The 18,845-nt window shown below is 39.2% G+C and overlaps 1 protein-coding gene across 1 annotated transcript in view; it reads right to left on the bottom strand.

Annotated features, from left to right (window-relative positions):
* Positions 1–499: 499 nt before the first annotated feature.
* Positions 500–18,845, bottom strand: part of CNTN1 (contactin 1) — a gene marked incomplete at its 5' end in the record, with an annotated part of 79,498 nt that continues 61,152 nt past the window's right edge. Inside the window, 3 exon segments of the mRNA XM_010574053.1 lie at positions 500–2,863; positions 2,866–3,032; positions 3,034–3,079. Coding sequence (XP_010572355.1) covers positions 2,757–2,863; positions 2,866–3,032; positions 3,034–3,079 — 320 coding nt within the window.

Raw genomic sequence — 18,845 nt, 5'->3', positions numbered from 1 at the left:
TGGGAATGGATTCCTTGCTTTGCTTTGCTTGCGTGTGTGGCTTTTGCTTTACCTATAAAACTGTCTTTGTCTCAGCCCACGAGTTTTCTCACTTTTACCCTTCTGATTCTCTCCCCCACGCTGCCGGGGGTGGGGGGGGGGAGTAAGCGAGCGGCTGCGTGGGGCTTAATTGCAGCTGGGGTCAAACCACAACAAATATCTACTGGAGCAGAAAATATTACCTGAAAAAATACTCTGCTTGGTTAACTCTTGCTTCCAAAAATGCTGAAAAGCTCTCAGGAGGCTCTCTGTCATTGATGTTAGGAAAATCTCTTTCTATCACCTATAATCAAAGCAAAACAGCCACCCTTACCCCACAAAAGCTCTTTAACTCCAGCAAAATTCACAAGAAGGCAGGGCAGGGATACACAGGACCTCATTCCATCCACACTTTTACTATCACAGATGACCACAACACTGTTATGAAATCAGAAAGCTCCAATTCAAAAGACAGTTGTTATATTTTGAGTAACATTAATACATTTATTTAATTGTAATTTACTTTTCATTCATAAAAAGGACAAAGCACGGTCCTGCTCTACTCATTTGGAAAAAAAAAAGATAAAAAGTAACTAAAAAAACAGTTCAATATTCATCAGTATCAAATAATAGTAATATCAATTTTCCTGAAATATAAAGAAACAACAAATATGTCTATCTATATAAACTTTAATTAAGAACCTTGCGTTTTAAAGCGGATGATACATCAGTTAGTTTTTCTTGACAACAATTTGAAACTGAAGGTCCCGGTCAAATTTACACAATTATGTGAAACAGAAAAATCTCCAGCTGATCAGTATGTGAAACCTACCTCATCTGTGCTGCTGATTTAAAAAAAGAAGTGGCTTTGCTTCCCAGGTCATTTCCATGCAAAAACTAAACAGTTTTGCTTTTTACACCACGTATTAGAAAAGTAAAAGGCAATCATGCATTTGGCAAAAGATTTAGTTGTGGTTGTGGATTATATAAAAATGAGTCATACTGCAAAAGAACCAAACCAAATGAAACACAATAAACCACAATTTTTTTGTACAGAAGGCTTACAGCATATTAGTTTCTTATGTATGAAGACAGCTCATTTCTCTTTCAAATAATTATACAATTTATGAAACTCAGTAGTGTTTGACACTTTGACATTCCTCTATAGGGAAGTTATCACTTTCACCTATTTAAAAAATTTTCATCTTGTAACAAAGTTAAAATTAAACTAAAACAGCATTATTGATATTTCTTAATGAAGACTCTACACTTTTACATGTAAATATATAGTACAAAATTATACAAATAAAAGAAGGGGGTGTAAATTATTAATTGACCTATTCTTGCTTCATGTAAATATTATTATTACGGACCTCTACAGTATCAGTTCTAAAAAGATAAAATCTATTTCTAAGTAGCTAGCAAGGTTGTGCTAATAAAATATGATTCAAAGCTTATAATTCTTGAAGCATCAGACATTGCACTATTACTTGAGCCAGCTGATTCAATATCACTGTGTTTCTTCAACATTCACACTCAAACTAATTCCCAGCACACCATGGAAAATGAAAGGAATGTGCATTTCTTTAACAACTTAAAAAAACCCCAAACAAACCAACCAAAAACCCAACACTGAAGCACTGTAGACACAGTCAGAACAAAAACATTCTCTATCTCTAATAGAGTTCCCATTTTGCGAAGGCCATAGTAAACATTTAGCTTCGACTAACAGTTGGGATCTGACTTTCATGTATTAACACACAGTTGGATCATTCAGTACTCTATCAAATAGGGAAACGGTCTCAGAACTTTAAAACTCTTATTTACAACACTATGAACATTAGAACAATATCAAGTTCTTGAAAAAGCATATAATTCTCCCAAATGTACGCCTTCATTACAGGAAGGTAACACCTGGCATCTGCAGCATAAAAATGTAAATATAATAATTTTTTTTACTGTGCTACTCTGTTTTTGCCATTTATTGTATATCTTTTTCTTTTTTTATATTTTAAATCTTTTCACTTTAAAAAATAACATACGTTTCCTACCATTTCATGGTCCACCTGGCTGATCTTAACATGGAATCCATTTCCAAGCTCCTAAGTGTTATATTGCTACCTTAATAATAATACTAATAGTAATAATACTAAATCAAAACCAATACATTACACTGCTTCCCTGAAAGCTGACATTTGACTCCTAAAATCAGCAACAACAACCATAACGGAATTTTTCAACAGAATTGTTTCAAGAAAAGAATATGGTAAATCTTGTGTCAGTGAAGCACAGGTAAATTCCTTTAAGCTGAGCATGCTATGCACGTCTCGGGTGTTCTGAACATATTTAAAATAAAAAATTCCTTGTCACTGACTTCTATTTCAAGTCCTTCAAATTCTATCCAATAGCCTCAAGAAATACAGCTCTAAAAAAATGAAATGTTTTTGCTTTGACTGTCTCTCTAAAAACCAGTAATCCCAATAAATGATGATGGGGCCATTCAAAAATATGCAGTACACAAAACATATAGGATAGTACAGACAGACGTAGTACTCTTACATTTATCACATACAATCAACATTTCAATCTCTATTATATTTCACAATTTGTTATTCAAGTTAAAGCACCTACGTATGGTGATTTTACTTTCACTGTACAGCCTATGTTATTGGGTTTTAACACTGTAACTTGCCCCATTGGACCGAATCATGCAACTGTCACAGATCAGCATAAGTGTTTTATAAGGCATATTGGAACAAGTTAAAAATATTTCTTAGCCTTTCAAAAGTTGATTTACTTCATGAAGGAGTTCCTGGATGCCTCAGTCCTCTTAAAGTTCATAGGAATCGGTAGGGTAATTTATTTTAAAGTGTGATTTATTTGGCTTAGGATGGTGCCACGGGAATCAAAAAGAGTCGCGGTCCTCGTCTTCAAAGGGAGTCCTTTGTGGTAGGCAGAGGACAAGGTAAATCCAGCTACATTCAGAATCCCGAGCAGGCGAGGACACCCAGGGTAGGCACCACCAGGACCAGGAGCAGAGTCGGTACTCCAGCAGCGGCACCTGCGCATCAAACAGAGAACAACACGGTGTTGGTCTTACTTCAGCGTTACTCGTGGCGTGGGAAGGGGGGGAACAACCCTGAACGTGAGCAAGAACGCGGGGTGTGAAGGTCGGAGAACCAGCTGGCGTATCTCAGCACAGCCTCTACCTGTGTGGAGAATCTGAGACGGACAAAGAGACTTGCTGCGGTGCAGTGGAGGACTCCTTCTTTTGTTCTGCAAGAGCTGTTTACGCAGCGCGTTTATACAAGCAGCAAGGCCGCTCAGGACACATCAGTGTATTTTGATTTGGCCGGTCCAACAAGCCAGGAGGTTAGACCAGGAGGTAAAAGGTCAAAATAAATATTTAAACATGTGAAAACAAAATTAATGGTGTCTTTGAAATGTGACGAAGCAAAGAGACACCTTTGGAAATGTTGATGTTCATATGATCAGCAATAATCTGAGAGATGTCAAAGAGCCTGGTGCCCCTGTTTACCTGCCAGATTACAAAGTCCAGATGGCTGACTTCTAGCAGTGTGGCATTTATGCCTGTTAAAGACACAAGGGTCCGTCTTAAACAAGTATTTTAAGACAAAAAATATTAATCGACAGCTTACAAACTTTACACAACTCACTCTGGCAAACAGGCCTAAGAATTGCTATTATGTTAAATGGCTTGTATTGCCATGGTCCAGCTCCCTGTTAAGAACCATCTACATGAGAAGCTAAGCCATCCAAACTGTGCCTGGCTGTCAGTCTCGGAGATGGGCCAACGGAGCTGGAGAACGGGCTGTTCTTTCATCCCAGAGAGAGCTCGTCTAGGTCAGGATGGTGGCGTGTAGGCGGGCAGTGCCGGATCCAGCCTACTGCTGGCCTTGCTGTTGAACACAGACTGAGGACAGAAGCGCTTGCAGCTGGTGGTGACAGTCCCGAGGAGCTGCTGGAACTGTCCCACTGGACGTCTGTCCAGCAAATGTTCTTCTGAATGTGGAAAAACCATACTGAAAAGGTAACATGCGAACCAAGCGGCACAGATTTCAGCAGGCAGCCCTGTTTCACTTAACAACAGGCGCAGTATGACAAATTTCAAGTATTCTTTCATAGGATTTAAAATCCCAAAAGAGCATTCCCACTTTCTCATCAGACCTCTTGCAAGGACAAGTAAATCACATATTCTGGCCCAGCAGCATGCAGGCTCCTAGAAAGACAGATCTGTATTTGTAGGTTTTACATGTCTGCCTCAGAAGTTTCTGCATCTTTCAGGATAAATAAAGAGCTTAATTCTTCTTTTTGTGTCTATCTCAAACCTCCTATCAATAAGGTGCTTTATTAATTTTAAGTTAGCAAAACATGGTCCTGAGGCTGAAAAAAAGCTGGTTTGAAGTGAGAATTTGGTAAAATAAACACCTGTCAGTTACCTTCGAGTCTTTATTTCTTGCAGTATTTCCTACCCACAATAATAAGGAGGAAGTAAGGAAATTAGATGGACATGAAATTGATTGATAACAAACCCCATTTTTTATAAAGTTTGTGGCCTAAGTCCAAATCAGAAAAGTCCAGAGGTCACCAGCTCATCAGTTAGATGTGGATATATCAAAGTGATAGTATTTAGTCATTTGTAGTTCCTACATACATAATTGCAGGGATTTTTTCTGATGGGTTTTTCACAATATGTCTTAACACACTGTGGGTTTGATGTCCTTCAGATCAGCATCTCTGCTGATTTACCATACATGTACTATTTGCAATTCCAAGATGAAATTTTGTTTTGTCCCCCAAACACGTCTTAACTAAGGATGATCACATACAGTCTTAATTTTGTACCGGACAGAGCTTCTCCTCTTTGCAGAGTCATTTAATTGAGCCTTCATCTCCAGTTCCCCGTGCTCATGGCACCATCTCCTCTCCTCATTTGCCTTTGAATAGCCCCACTCCAAACAACAGCAGTTTTCAGGCAGTTGTTCAGAAAGCCAGTTGGAAGCGTATCTCAAACTAGAGCACTTAGTTGCCTTTCCTCACAACTGGCTTCTTACAGTACTTCCCAACTAAATCCCGAGTATTGGTAGGGTGGGAACAATCATGTTCCACCAGATAGGTAGTACATGTGTATCACTGGAGAGAGCTGGGTCTAAAGATACCTTTCAACCAAGAGCTCTCTCTAGAGAAGACGTTAGAGGAGTGTGTGCCCCCCGTCCCACGAACAGAAGTATGCTAGTATGCTTCTGAGGTGACCAAACACCACGACAGGATGTGCCTACAGCTCTTCATATGCACACAGGTACAGCTTGTCGCCTGGCAAATCATTTAATGAAAAGGGGACCATAAGCCACTACCAAACAGAAGGCCTGACTTGTTTACAGTTGGCCTTCAGGAGTGAATTTAAGCGCTATTAGAAAGGCAGACCTGAAAGGCAGTGTGTCCTGACCCACGGATGAAGCTCTATGCAGACCCCACCAGGGATATATTCGGAAGACAGTTTCCAAGATGGAGACAACTATTTCCCGTCTTGTTTCTACCACAGGAGGTAGAAACAAGTATTTTTACATGACCCTGATTTCTCCATTGTTCCACCAGGGAGAAAGTCCACAACATCTGCCATGAAGCCAGAATTTTAGAGCTTTCCCCACAGAATTTATTTTCAATTTCGGCCATGTTTCTCTTATTGTCCCCCTTCTTTCCAGGTCCACCCACCACCCCACTCCTCCTGACCCTGGTCCTCACTCAAATCAAGTCCTTCTGCTGCTCCAATCTCTTCCGTGTCTCCCATACTAAACTCCACCCTTTTTCTCTTGCTTCTGACACCTCAAAACTCTTCTCTGCTCCCATTCCCACCCTTCCCCCTACTGCTCTAGGGATGCTTTCTTCCTAAGTCCTTTCTGATATCCAAGCACTTGGAAAACCAAGACAAGAGACCTACCAATCCTTCTTCATCAGCTCAATTCAGCTGTAAAAAGTACATTTCTATGAATACTATGTTTTTCCATAGGAAGCAGTATAGCCACCTCAGCAAAAGATAAAATTAAGGAAAATATTGGAAGATTGCTTTAAGTATCCACAGAGGAATTTTACGCTTAAAATGAACATGAATCTATGTTCAAATATATTCTCATACATAACAACTGCATATTTTGGCAACTGTGAAAGTACAGGGGTCTATTTATCTGTCCTTTTTAGTGATTTATGAGACACGTTCATCTTTTCTGTAGTCTTTATCCCTAAATATCAAAGTTGTGGTTCTTAATGAATGAATAATAGCCATAGGAAAAAAAAAATCCAGATTTCATATTTAAGAATATCCACAGAAAATGTATTCTGCCTTTGTCAGACCAGGATAATGCAGTTGGAAAGACACAACTAAACTCACATTTTGAATGCTTCTAATGAAGGAAAACATGAAGAAAAGTTTGCCGAGTGACACTGAATGATGAGCAAGTATGAGGAAATCTCTATCTGCATGTAACTATTCTACAAAGAGAAAGGAATAATAAATCTTGCCCTGAGATGTGCTCACTGGCTCCAGAATTAATAGTTAGCAATTCACCCCATTACAGCAGTTCCTTACAAGGTTTAGGCGCTGTTGCAGAGGTACGTATAACAGCTTTCTGCAGTGAAGCAAATCCTACCCTTAGATGACAGCACATTAACAGAACATTAGGAGGACAAATGCACATTAAACAGATCACCTCTTCTTTTTTCTTGTTAGATTACTGACCCACATGTCAGGAACCATACTTTACTGGAAACACCATTCACCAGTGCATGACAGCCAGTAGACTCCTGCAGCTCACGAATGGAAATTAATGTAAGTTTTGCCTGAATACAGACTACAAGATTTAATTCTGTGCAGTAATGCAATTGTGATCTGTCAGTTTTAACAACCTTTAAAAACTAGAGAAATGCCAGATAAAGACTTAATGAACATGTACAAATAAACGTGGATGTAAATTAAAAGAGAAGAATTATTAAGCTCCTGCTGAGGTCTGGCCAGGTATGAGCTGGACATATTTAGCACCTAAGGATTCATTCTCACCTCAGTGTTATAATGTGGGATCTCTCCTCTCAACCAGAATCTTGCATATCCAGTGCACATGCACTTGCAAACTACAGTCAGCAAAGTCAAGGCCAAAACCAAATCAGAACCTAACTACCACTCTAATACACTATGTGTGGACTTCATATCAAAAGTCCTCATTTCTTTCCAACAAACAATGAAACACACACCTTAAATTTGCTTTTTTTCCCAACAGCCCCAAGCAAAAGTTGTGCAATCTTACAGCATTCCCATGGAGGCCTTACTACAGTCTGCTATAGAGTTCCTGTAGTTTATATTTTTAAGCCTAGGACTAAACTATCTACAGAAACATATACTCAGAACATAGCTTAACATCAAATACAATTTGTATGGGATGCGTGCTGTTAACCTAACTTTTCTCCTGTCTCCTATTCTCAGCAGCCTTTCTCACAAGTGGCTGTTTATCTCAGTAAATGAAGAGAACAACTGCTGGATGGGTTTTCCTTCAGCATAATCTCTACGTACCACAGGAACTCCTGGTAAAGTCCCACTAATCCGCAGCTTTCTATTTGTATTTTAAATTCTGTGTTGCCACCTCAATCACATAAAGTCGGGGATGAAATCTTTTACACTTCTGAATGGAGATCCTAGATTTTACCGACATCTTGAACAGTACGCAACACTCTTCCTATTATGCCCAAAAGAAATGAAATCAATTTAATGCCTAAATGAAACAGGGATTAAAACAGTTCAGACTTTGATGTATTTCCCAAGCCTCTGTAACAATTTGTTATTAAAAATACGTCATTATTTTCTTTAAATGTTACTTATCTTTAAGATATGACATTTTTGGGCCTTTTCCCAACACCAGTACCTTTTTACACCAGATTGTAAGAAAAAATCTAGAGGCCTGTTCAGAAATCTTACTTTCATCAGATCTGTGAACCAGGAGATTAGTTACTGGTCATCTGTGAAGCTGTCATATGTGAGTAACTTCTCTTTCTCAGTGGGAAAGTGTTTGCCCTGCCAACATACACAAACTACAAGCTATTCCTTGGCTAATCATGAGCCGATCCTGTTGGCAAAACTCTTTCTCTGCTTTTGTTGTCAGGAAAGATTGTTCAAGAATTAATTTGCATTAAATGACATCAGTTTTCTTAGTTTCCAGGTACTGAACATCAAGGGGGATGTCTACATGACTCTTCTAGTTTGAGAAGTGTTTTTTTAAAGCAAGTATCTCAGCCGTCCCCTTTACTGGGGTTTATTTCACACTGTGCAGCTGTCTCGGATACCCTGTGCAGGACTGGACTGGAGGTAGTGCAAAGTAAAACCTGACATGAGCACACAGGCTGGAGCTGGATCTTCAACGCCGCTGTTTCTCTCTACAGATCCACTCCTCTCGTGCTGCACAAATTGTTCAGGTAGATGCAGACTGGCTATCTGAATGATACGGTCGCTGCAACACATTTTTCATCATACAGCTTATTATACATTCAGTAAGAGTAAGGAAAAGGGAAATTTTTCTTACCAGGACTGGTATTTTATAGGATTCATAAAGGATTTAAGTTTGTAACATAAATTTTGTAACTTGTTAAGAAATAAGTCTGCCTTTGTGTCTGTTTTGCAAAACAGATTCCTTTTTTCTGAAAGAACTCCTACCCATTTTCCTGTAAATAATATTATGCTTTTGGTCCAGGATCCAAGGACCAATCAACCCCCGGGGCTGTCTGTTTTTATATCTCTCCTTTTTACTTTAAGAAAGGTAAATGCAAAGCCTTCTCATATTCTGTTTGTCCTTGCTTCTAACTAAGCTTGTCCACTTCTCTGGGAAAAAATTAGGCCACCTGAAAAAGACGGGATTCTTGCCTGCTCCATTTGTTAGTTTCTTTAGCATCTATTAGGCTTCATTAGTATCTGTTTTCTGAGTGTTTTCATATTTACCCAGGTAGAACAGAAAAGCAAGAAGGGAGGAAATGTAATTTCTTCAGGTTAAACTAAACTGCATAAAAGAAGTGGGTGGGTTTGTAGTTCTGTCAGCTGGCTTCTGAAAAGAAATTCCAGTTGTCCCAGCTGGAAATACTGTCTTCATGAAAGACTACTGCAAAAGAAACAGGTAGTATCAGCTGACGTAATTCAAATTCTGCTAACCCTATTCATGGTAAATGGAAAATAACTGAACTAATTAGAATATGCTTATCTTGCATCACTGGCATCATTGTTAAGTCATGGGTCCAACTTTCCCTTGTCTAGGAATACCTTTGTTCGGGCACGAGGAAATTTTCCTCTTGCCTGTGCCATAAACCTTTCAAGAAAGGTGCTATGGAGTAATTCACAACCCTGTGAATTACTGTTTTGCAGCAAAGTAGATGTATAGGATGGAAATAATGCTGTCTGTGCATCTGCCCATGCTCTGTGCCGTGTTAAGGTTTGCTGTGCATCTGCGGAACAGCTTTAAAACTATTATAAGGAAAAGAGAGAGAACTTTAAAAATGTATTTGAAGAGCTGCTGATGGTCTGGGTGGTTTGTCCACCCCATGGTGTTAGTCCGTCTTCTCCTACTTGAAAATCCATATGTTAGAGTCAAGTAAACGTTTTGTTTTGTTCTGGCAACGGTACCTGGTGTGTTGGCAGTGTTGGCAGGCAGCAGCAGGGGCTTCTTTTCCATTGACTCTGGCCCTGCTACAGACCTGGGCTGCCAAAATGAAAAGAGGCCTTGGACTCTGAGGAAAATAAGGTAATTTTCAGTTGGTGGGCTATTACTTATCTGTCAATAAATGTAGATTATTTCTCAGATACCTCTTCCCTTTCATGTATGTTAATGTTCATTACAGATTCTTTTGCATGGAGAGTTAAGTAGAAGACCACAGGTAATATTTTTAAAACGTACGCTTTTAAAGCAGCATACTCAACAAATAATAGCAAGAACAACTGTGGAGGTCCTCCTGTGACCCAGGCAACAGCTGTAGTTGTACTTCACACGAATTTTATGAGTTTCAGGATCACTTATACGACCTAAAGGCTTGTCATACCTCTCAGCATCTGCCCTGTCTCTCCGGTTTTGAGTGGTCACTCCAGACAAACTGGCTCCCCAGCAGCACCAGCAGTACTGCCAGGACGAGTAAGGCTGAATCGTGTACTCAGCTAGGACGAGGTGTTCACTGCTGGGAACTGCCTGCTGAAGCAGCAGGAGCAGCTTGGAGCAAGTTTTGATAGCTCACCCCTATAGAAAAGCTTATCTGTGATTACAGTGATTGTCTGGTGTGGCAAGACACTTGGCTGTCAATGTTCCCACATAAATGTATTCTGCATTGCCTCAGAAATTATGGTTGACAGTCGTCTTTCAGAGGAATTTAATCATCCTCTGAGGGAGTCATTGACAGGTTTTTCATCAAAAAGGGCTAATTTTTCAGGAAAAAAATGGGAGGTCAGAAGAGAAAGTTTCACTGTAACCCTGAAAAGAAGAAAAAGGACAGATCTTCTTTGGCCAGCTGGCATGTCTGGGGATTTCTGAGTGAGGAACCTACTCCTCCTTGGTCAAGAAAATAGGGATTTCTGAATGTTTTTTGCAAGTAAATTCACCCCAAGTATACACCTGATGTATATATTGCAAATAGTCCACACTTAAACAACCACGCGGTACAATGGGCGAACAGCAGAAACTCTTCAGGTGCAAAATGGTGGTGAACTAATGGGAAAAATACTATAGTTTTGGAATTTCTGTGTTCCTGGGAACAAATGTGGCACGTATAAATACTGAGGCACGTTAAAAGCCTGTCTTGAAAATCTTCATCTTTCAGCCTGTAGGCTGGCTCACACATCAGAAGACGAAGAAGGATGCCCTCAGCTTCTACAAGAGTAGAAGCGCTCAGTCTCAACAGGCTGGATGACATCCCTCCGCTGCATGCCACAAGACTTGCACAGCATGTACAGTGCAGGGCTCACACTCATGAAACTGGACATTTGCTATACAGTCTTCATGTACAATCTTCCAAGGTAGCTGGGTAGCAAGATCTCTGGTAAAGAAGACAGAGAGGAATAGGCAGGATAAAGCATCTTAGAGGGCCGCATAGGCTGCATAAACCAGAGAAAAGGCATACTGGTTAATACAGAACCTCTACTGGGAAGGCTCCAATTTGGCCAGTTCCAAACAAAGGTAAAATTAAAGGAGAAACAGATGAAGGTAGAAACTAGCAAGAACACACAAAAAAATAAGAGCAGGGGGCTAGTGTAGAAATAGTTCCTAGTTTGATACATTTGCTGGCGACTCCATCTGGTTTTCTGACAAAGTAATTTTCGCATTGTGAGGACTTCGTAGGTACATGTGGAAAAGGCTGTGATTAGTACTGCACTCCCCTCCAGCTGAGCACATCATTTTACATTTTAGTGTCCTGATACAGAAGTACTAACAGCCATTGTAACTGAGTGCAAACACCTCCTTTATAGTCAGATAAAGCTTTTTACCTCCATACTGTGTAATGTCAGAAAAAGATTTGAAACAACCCATCACTGGGTTCTATTATTATAGAAAATAATAACCTAGAAATTAATGAAATACTTGTTTTAGGGAGAGAGACAAAATCTTCTCATGTGGAAATAAATGAGGGAAACATTTTTTTACAGATAATATCTAAATGAGACAGCAGTGCCTAAACCCAGCTTTAAACAGCTGCTCATCTGTTCAGATGAGTGACTTACGCTGCCACATTAAATTCTACATTTCACTTATGTCTGCTCAGCAGTATTAGAAAATAATGCTGAGTTACAGAATTCAAGCACAGAAGGATTGTTATGTCTTTTAATGTATATCCTATATCATCTAAATATTGCTTCACATACAATACAGTTTAAGCAGCCTTTTACTTAGTTTCTCCTGTACTGAGCCTAGGAAGATAGATTTTTCTAAAACACACCTTCTAAAATGGCTCACAGCCTTGATTTAGAAACACTAGGAGTTGAAAAGCAAAAAATCAAGATTTTCATGCTTCTGGAGACGAAATTTTCAAATTGATCTTCTGTTAGAATTTATCTCCTGATAAAATTCTTACTTCAGCCACTCTATAGCTAGAGCCACAAGCACCAAATGTGATACTTTGAAACATTCACATGAACTTAGATGAAGGATCCTTCTGACATTTCCTACTTTGACAGAAGTAATATTCCTCCTTTCCTTCCCACTTAATGTAAAGATGTTGAACAGGCACAGGAGACAGACCAGGTAGCGCCTACAGTGCCTACTTCTAAGAACTCTGTTGTCAACTCTCCATCGCTTGCTTCTATGAACAGGCTCTGGAATACGGTGAAAGTAAAATAGATGGCACTGATCTTTAAAGGCAAGAACACTTTGACATTGAAGTCCTTCAAGTATTCTGAAAAGAGCATGGAGCATTTCAGTATGTAATAAGATGCACTATTTAATATATCTAAATCTATCGATATATACAAAGAGGGCAAAAATACAAGTATTTTGTATGGTCACTGGCACTTAAACGATAAATTCAAGTTAGCAAATATGTGATTTTATCTACTCCTCATATCTGTAGTAACAAATCTATTTATACATGAATACAAACCTGCCAAATAATCACAGTACAAACTGTACTTCTAATGAAACATTTATCATTTAATGTACTGTCAGTTGATCTCAAGTTTGGAAGTTACACAGTTCGCAGGAGCGCAAAATGCCTGGTTGCACCTGGTTGTAACTCGGGCTGTCTAGTCTGACCTCCAACTCATATCAGGACTGTCGCCAACACTGGATGTCGTCAGCCGTAGCTTTGCCTAGCTGAGTCACAGAACTCTCCAAAGACAAAAACTGGACAGCCTGTCTGGGTAACCTGCTCCAGTGCTGCACTACGCTCTGGGTGAAGTTCTTCCTAATGTCCAGCCTGAACCTCCCAAATTGCAATTTCTGGCCACTGCCCTATGTTTTATCATCTGCCATGACCAAGACTTTGGCTTCATCATCTTTGTAACCGCTCTTTATACAGTTATGTGCTTCTGTTGGATAGCCCCTCTCCACCATGCTAAACCTTGGTGTTATTAAAGGACCTAGACTCTGTGATACTTCCTTAATACTAAATTAAAGAGCTGTGCACCTTCCGTATTACCGAAGAGTGTTGCTGAAGTCCCTCGGACTTTGCCACTGAAGTAACTGGAAGACTATCACTGCTGCCTTTGTCAGAGGATCACTGGGTTTTGTTCTCTTAAGAGCGAGGTTTCATCAAAAGGTGTGTTACAGCAGACATCTAACCTAGGTCTTCTGAATCACTCTCCTTGCCAAGAAGGAAAGGAGTCTGGCTAGGTTAGGTGCATAAAACTGAGAGGTATGAGTACACCACCACCCCAAGGCACCCATAAAAAGTGAGATAGATTGTTAACCGCTGAACTGAAAAATACCGCAAGGATTTGAATAAGGCAGTTTCACGTCTTGCTACTGAAAATTAAAACATGTAAGAATTGTCATGACTAGAAAGTATTCCCTTCTTCATTCCTTCACCCCTGTGATCATGTCTGCAATCCTCTCTAGATTATTAAGGGGAAAAAAAGTAATGAGAAGACTCTTCCAAAGATTACTTTAAATCACTCTAAACACTACTTGGCTGGCTTTGATTTCTCAAAGCAATTAAAAATACTGTATAAATATAGTTCAATAGTTACATGTCCTACCAAGAGGTGAAAGCAGAATATGCATTTGTATTAAATTAAATCATTATGCATCAAAGGGATTGCACTATTAAAGCAAAATACTAATCTTGGCATTCACTCTATGAGCTATGTGATTTTTTCTGGGCTATTTTTGCTATGTTGCTACATTTAAGCGTAAGAGAGTTAAATAACTATCTTTTGGATTTTTTCCATCTTCTAATGGTAGAGTACAATGAATATAAAATACCAAGCATTTTGTTTAATAAAAGGGAAGGAGTACAGTGTTCCTGTGCTGGTGTAATAAGAACACTGAAAGTACCTGTACGATATGTCTCAACGACTGGATAAATTAATGGAGTAGTTCAGCCAAACTGAATTTCAGTGTGAGACCTTTAATTCACTGATGAATTGATGGTCCTACTGAAACAGTGGCAATCAAAATCTTGCTGAATTTTTAAGAGGTATTTCCGACTGCACAGTGAACCAACATTTATTTTTATTTTTCTCCTTAAACATTTTAAAAGTCAGTCATTGTTTGGTGGGTAACATTCAAGCTGCTGAAAACAGTAAAGAAAGTATTTAAGGGTTTCAGAAGAAGAAAATAATTCTTTGTCCATCAACTAAATATTATTCAGGCATTTCATGGTCCACTTTCCTGAAGCTGGGAGCATAGGGTCAGCTTTAGTGAGTCTGACCAAAGGCCTCTCTAGCTCAGGACACCGACTCCAACAGTGGTCTGTAACAGATGCAGTGGAAAGGGAAAAAAAAAAAATCATACCATGCAGAATGTGATTTTCCTCTCATATTCTTTCCCACTTGTGTCAAAGTAGCTCCTGAGCTACTTTGTCGCTTCTGTTCAGTAGCTCCTGAGTCAAAGGCTGAATATAGGACACAGTTTTAAATGAGGGCTGATAGACCAAGCCTCTATTTATAACTTTGTCCTGCACAACATCCTGTCACAGGAAGGTCCACGGTTTAATTCTGTGCCATGCAAAAGAGCGTAACTTGGATAGTTTTCTATCTGCTGCCTGCTAATTTTACTGAGTACTGTCATTCTTATAATGTGAAGAAAAGTGAATAATCTTTTCCTACTTACCTCTTGCAATTACCAAATTGTTCATGACTACCCTACTCTAGCTGAAGACTCCTTGCCTCTCTCACACACCTCACCCAGAATTCACTCCAGAGCTGTGTTACCTTCACTGATTTTCCCTGTACTTTTACAGTATCCTTCTTCAGTATCTTTTAGTATCTTCAGTATCTTTACTTTCCTAGCTCCAACAAGAACGTATGTTTTCCGTGACAGTCACACCTTCCTACAACATTCTTGCAAGCTTGGGGATAGCCGGCAAAATCTCCAACATCTAACAAGTTAAAACATGTAACAAAGTGTATGAAGTTGCCATAGATTTCCTTTTTGCTAATGTTTAAAAGCACTGCGGAGTTCTCATGCCTTCATGTGACCAAGCAATAGCCATCAGTGGGGATTCTGCAGGCAGTTCCCAAGCTCCCGCAGACAGGAATGTGGCAACTCGGACTGAAGATGAAAGCAGGGGGAAGCGACACAGTTCTTTTCCAGACAGTGGCCTTTTTCTGTTTTCTGATGGATAGCAACTACGGTTTCTTGTCTGGTCAGTATTTTCTGATAACGAGCAACGTGCTCTTGTTTTGTGTGATACTGTTCTCTTAAACCTCTGTTGTGTTCCAAGCATGTGCGCACACATCCAGTTTCTAGCCACAGAGCCTGTCAACAACCACAGCACAGCTTAGTTAGAAGCCTTATAGCTAAAAATGAAATTTTGTCATATTCACACTTTGTGTGTATCCAGGCTTTGCCATATAAATAAACACAACTGACAAAATAAACAGCATTGGGATTATCATAGGATAATGCAGACTAAGAAAACGTAACTAGATACGAAAACATTTCTGCAGTCTGTCCTACTGTTGAGTTCGAATATAAGAAAAAGAGAAGAAACTGCAATTAAGGAGAATACGGCTTTTCAAGAAAATGTTTGTTCTAGCACTGAATACACTGTAATGCACAGAACTGTCAAACCTCAGTTGTCAAAGTAAGGCTTGGAAGGAGGCAGCACCAATAAATCAGAACTGTGATGAAATGAAATGTGATGATGAAGGAAAATCAAGAGATATACCAGAGAACCTAATATGTTTTTTTAGGCAGATTTATGTACCAGGTTAGAGGGTATTCTGAGTATTTTCTACTTAAGTTTCAAGCCATGAGACAACAGCAAATGCATTGTAAAAATTACTGTTCTTTTAGAGGAGACCTCTTTTGGAAATGTATTTTTAGTTCAGTAGAAGCTTTTTGCGACATTCTCGTCACAGATGAATAGTAAGTTCCAAGATCAGTAAGGGAGGACTGTCATGCCAGTTACAGGACTGTTTTCATCAGCATTCCTTATGAATTTTACCTGTGTTCTCCTCTTTTCTTATTACTACAGCCATCTTTGCAACAGATTGACATTTTCAAATTAAGATAAAAAGATTTTGATTATACCACATGAAAAGTGAATGATCACCTGATTTACTTGATACTAATATATGCAATAAATATTAATGTCCCCTTTATATAATAATAAAAAAAAAAAAGATAAAATAATTAAAATGTTTGTATGAGTTACTACGGGCAAAAATTTTGCATTTTCCTTTGAAAAAGCTATGCTTCAAAGTAAATACTTTTTCAGGATCCTAAAACATGCCTCTGGCAAATGGAATTCATATGTGTATATATATGTCTGCAGTGAACACAGAGAAGCTGTAATTTTATTCTCTTGCTATAAGCATATACAATACATAAATTATTCTTTGTCCATATTTAAACTGAGACATTAACCTGATTTCATGTTTGAAGGTGAAGGGGCATGGTATCTTCCCTTTTTTCCAATATTTTCCCAAATCAGAAGTTACCCTCCCCTCTCCCCCCCACCCCAGATGAAATTTTAAAATTTGAGAGCTTGATTCTATTTTTCCTTACTCTGGCATAAATCAATTGCATTGAGGCCAGTGCAGTTACACAAGTGAAGTGAGAAAAGAACCAAGCACCATATGGTTTTAGTTCTTACTGATTGCAAGATTGCTTTGATTACATTAATACTAGCATTATGACAAAGCACGGCAATTCAAAAAGCATGCAAGAGACAAAAAAAATAAATCTCAGCCTTTAAAATAGTTAATATATTTCAAAGAAAACCGATAAGCCTATTATTAGCTACTGAAACTCCTTTGGTTAAACAAGTAGTTCCAATCTTCGGCTGGTTGCGGTATCTCAAGAATGAATTTTAAATTGTGTAGCTCATTAATTTACTATAATGGGCTTGAAAAATATCCCCAAACCTCTAACTGTACAACAGGCACTAGCCAATAAAATACAACAGTTCATGAATGTATTTTACACTGATTATAGCTGTATGCTGAAATGCAGCTCAGCATATACACAGAAAGTGATTTTATGATAAGTACTTATATTTCAAGATCTTCAGTAAAAAGAAATGCATGTGAGATGGCTGTATTTGGTAAGCTTCCTTTATATCATTCTCAACTAAAACCGTGTATCCTGTAGGAAGCTGACTGGTTATATGAGAGCAAAGTTGCTGTAGGACATTTGCCTCCCTCTTCAGCATGTGACTCGGTTTTCTGTGAGAAGGAAGAGGATGAGGAAAACATAAAAGAAAGCTTCTCCCTTAGACAAGGGGTTGATCTAGAAAGAACATATATTTCTAGTTTCTTTTACATTTGACTTTCAAACGTAATTTTGTTAGTTAAAATGTGCTGTATTTTTAATACATAAGTTAAGACGTCAAGGACAGTTAGGGTTCCTGAACTAGATGTTCTTGTACTTAAACCTAATTCAGACCTAATTCAGCAAGTGCTAAGAATTGCTCAGAGTACATCTACAACAGGCTGCCAACATGGTAGCCTAGGACAGCAACAGCAGCCACACAAATCAAGGAAATGGTTTTGGTTTGCAAATAGGTGGAATTCATACACCTGAAATCTAGGCCAAAAGATGTCTTCTGGTGTCCTGTCTGGCCTCCAGCTGCTGATCCAGAAGACCTCAGGTCCCCTGTAGATCATGTCATGCCTGCCAGCATTGTGTGGATGTCCCTGGTAATTGGGGGCATCGCAAATGCTACAGGTTTTGTTTAAGCTTCTGAATTACACCCTAGATGACAACTGATTATAATGGGAGCTTAGACTTAACTCAGGTGTATTATGTAGATTACTTTGGATTTGAAACCCACTGAACAGCAAGAAAACACCAATCTGGAAGACACATAGTTTTTCTAGACATTCCTCTCTCTTCAGTACAGCCTTCCAGTTTGCTTAAGATGTGGTCATTCCTGGGCAGCACCCAGACTATTTTGAACCCCTGCCCTAGTTGCTTAATTCTCCCCATTGACTTAGGCAGGAAATTAATTTGGTTTGCAAACTCTGGAATCAGATGCCTAAAGGTCAGGTAAGGCAATGGTCCTCTTGCATTTGATAAGATGCCTTATGTTTTGCCTTAGCTATTGTTTACATCTCTCTGTAAACTTACATAAGTTCCATTTTGGCCAGTCGACCACCAGAACACACATTACTATCAAACTTCTCTTCTTTGCAAGTGTCTGAGAAAAATCACCATTACTTGAAAGTTTCTCACCACTCTATCACCCTTCTTGTGCAATTATTCTAAACGCTGTTGCACTACTGGAAAATTTCCTTAAGAATAAAAATTAGCAGACATAATTTGCCACGTGTAGGTGTTAAAACTACACTTCATCCTGCTCTCTGGAAAAAGCATAGTTTGAGCTGGGAAATAGCCTGAAATGCTTGCCCAATTCTCTGTATACTGTGTATTCCAAAGAGATTACCCTGACTTTTGTCTCCTTTTTCATCTCCTTTTCCAAACTGAATCCAGGGAATGCTGCCTCTACCTAGGCCACCAGAGGCACAGTCCTTCTCTGTCTAGCTGGGGTATCATAGAAGTCATGGCTGAAAACTTGTCTGCAGCGTGGAAGACAGAGCAACACAAAACTCTGCAAACTAGCATTTGTAGAGTGCTAACTCTCCCAGAGGTGCTCACTCCATACGGGCACACCTGGGGCAGGTCTTACTGGCAAGA

Source organism: Haliaeetus leucocephalus, unplaced genomic scaffold (genome assembly GCF_000737465.1).
Source record: "Haliaeetus leucocephalus isolate CR32 unplaced genomic scaffold, Haliaeetus_leucocephalus-4.0 Scaffold406, whole genome shotgun sequence".
Taxonomy (NCBI): Eukaryota; Metazoa; Chordata; class Aves; order Accipitriformes; family Accipitridae; genus Haliaeetus; species Haliaeetus leucocephalus.
Note: the sequence above shows the minus strand (reverse complement) of the source record. Positions and strands in the feature narration are given on the sequence as shown.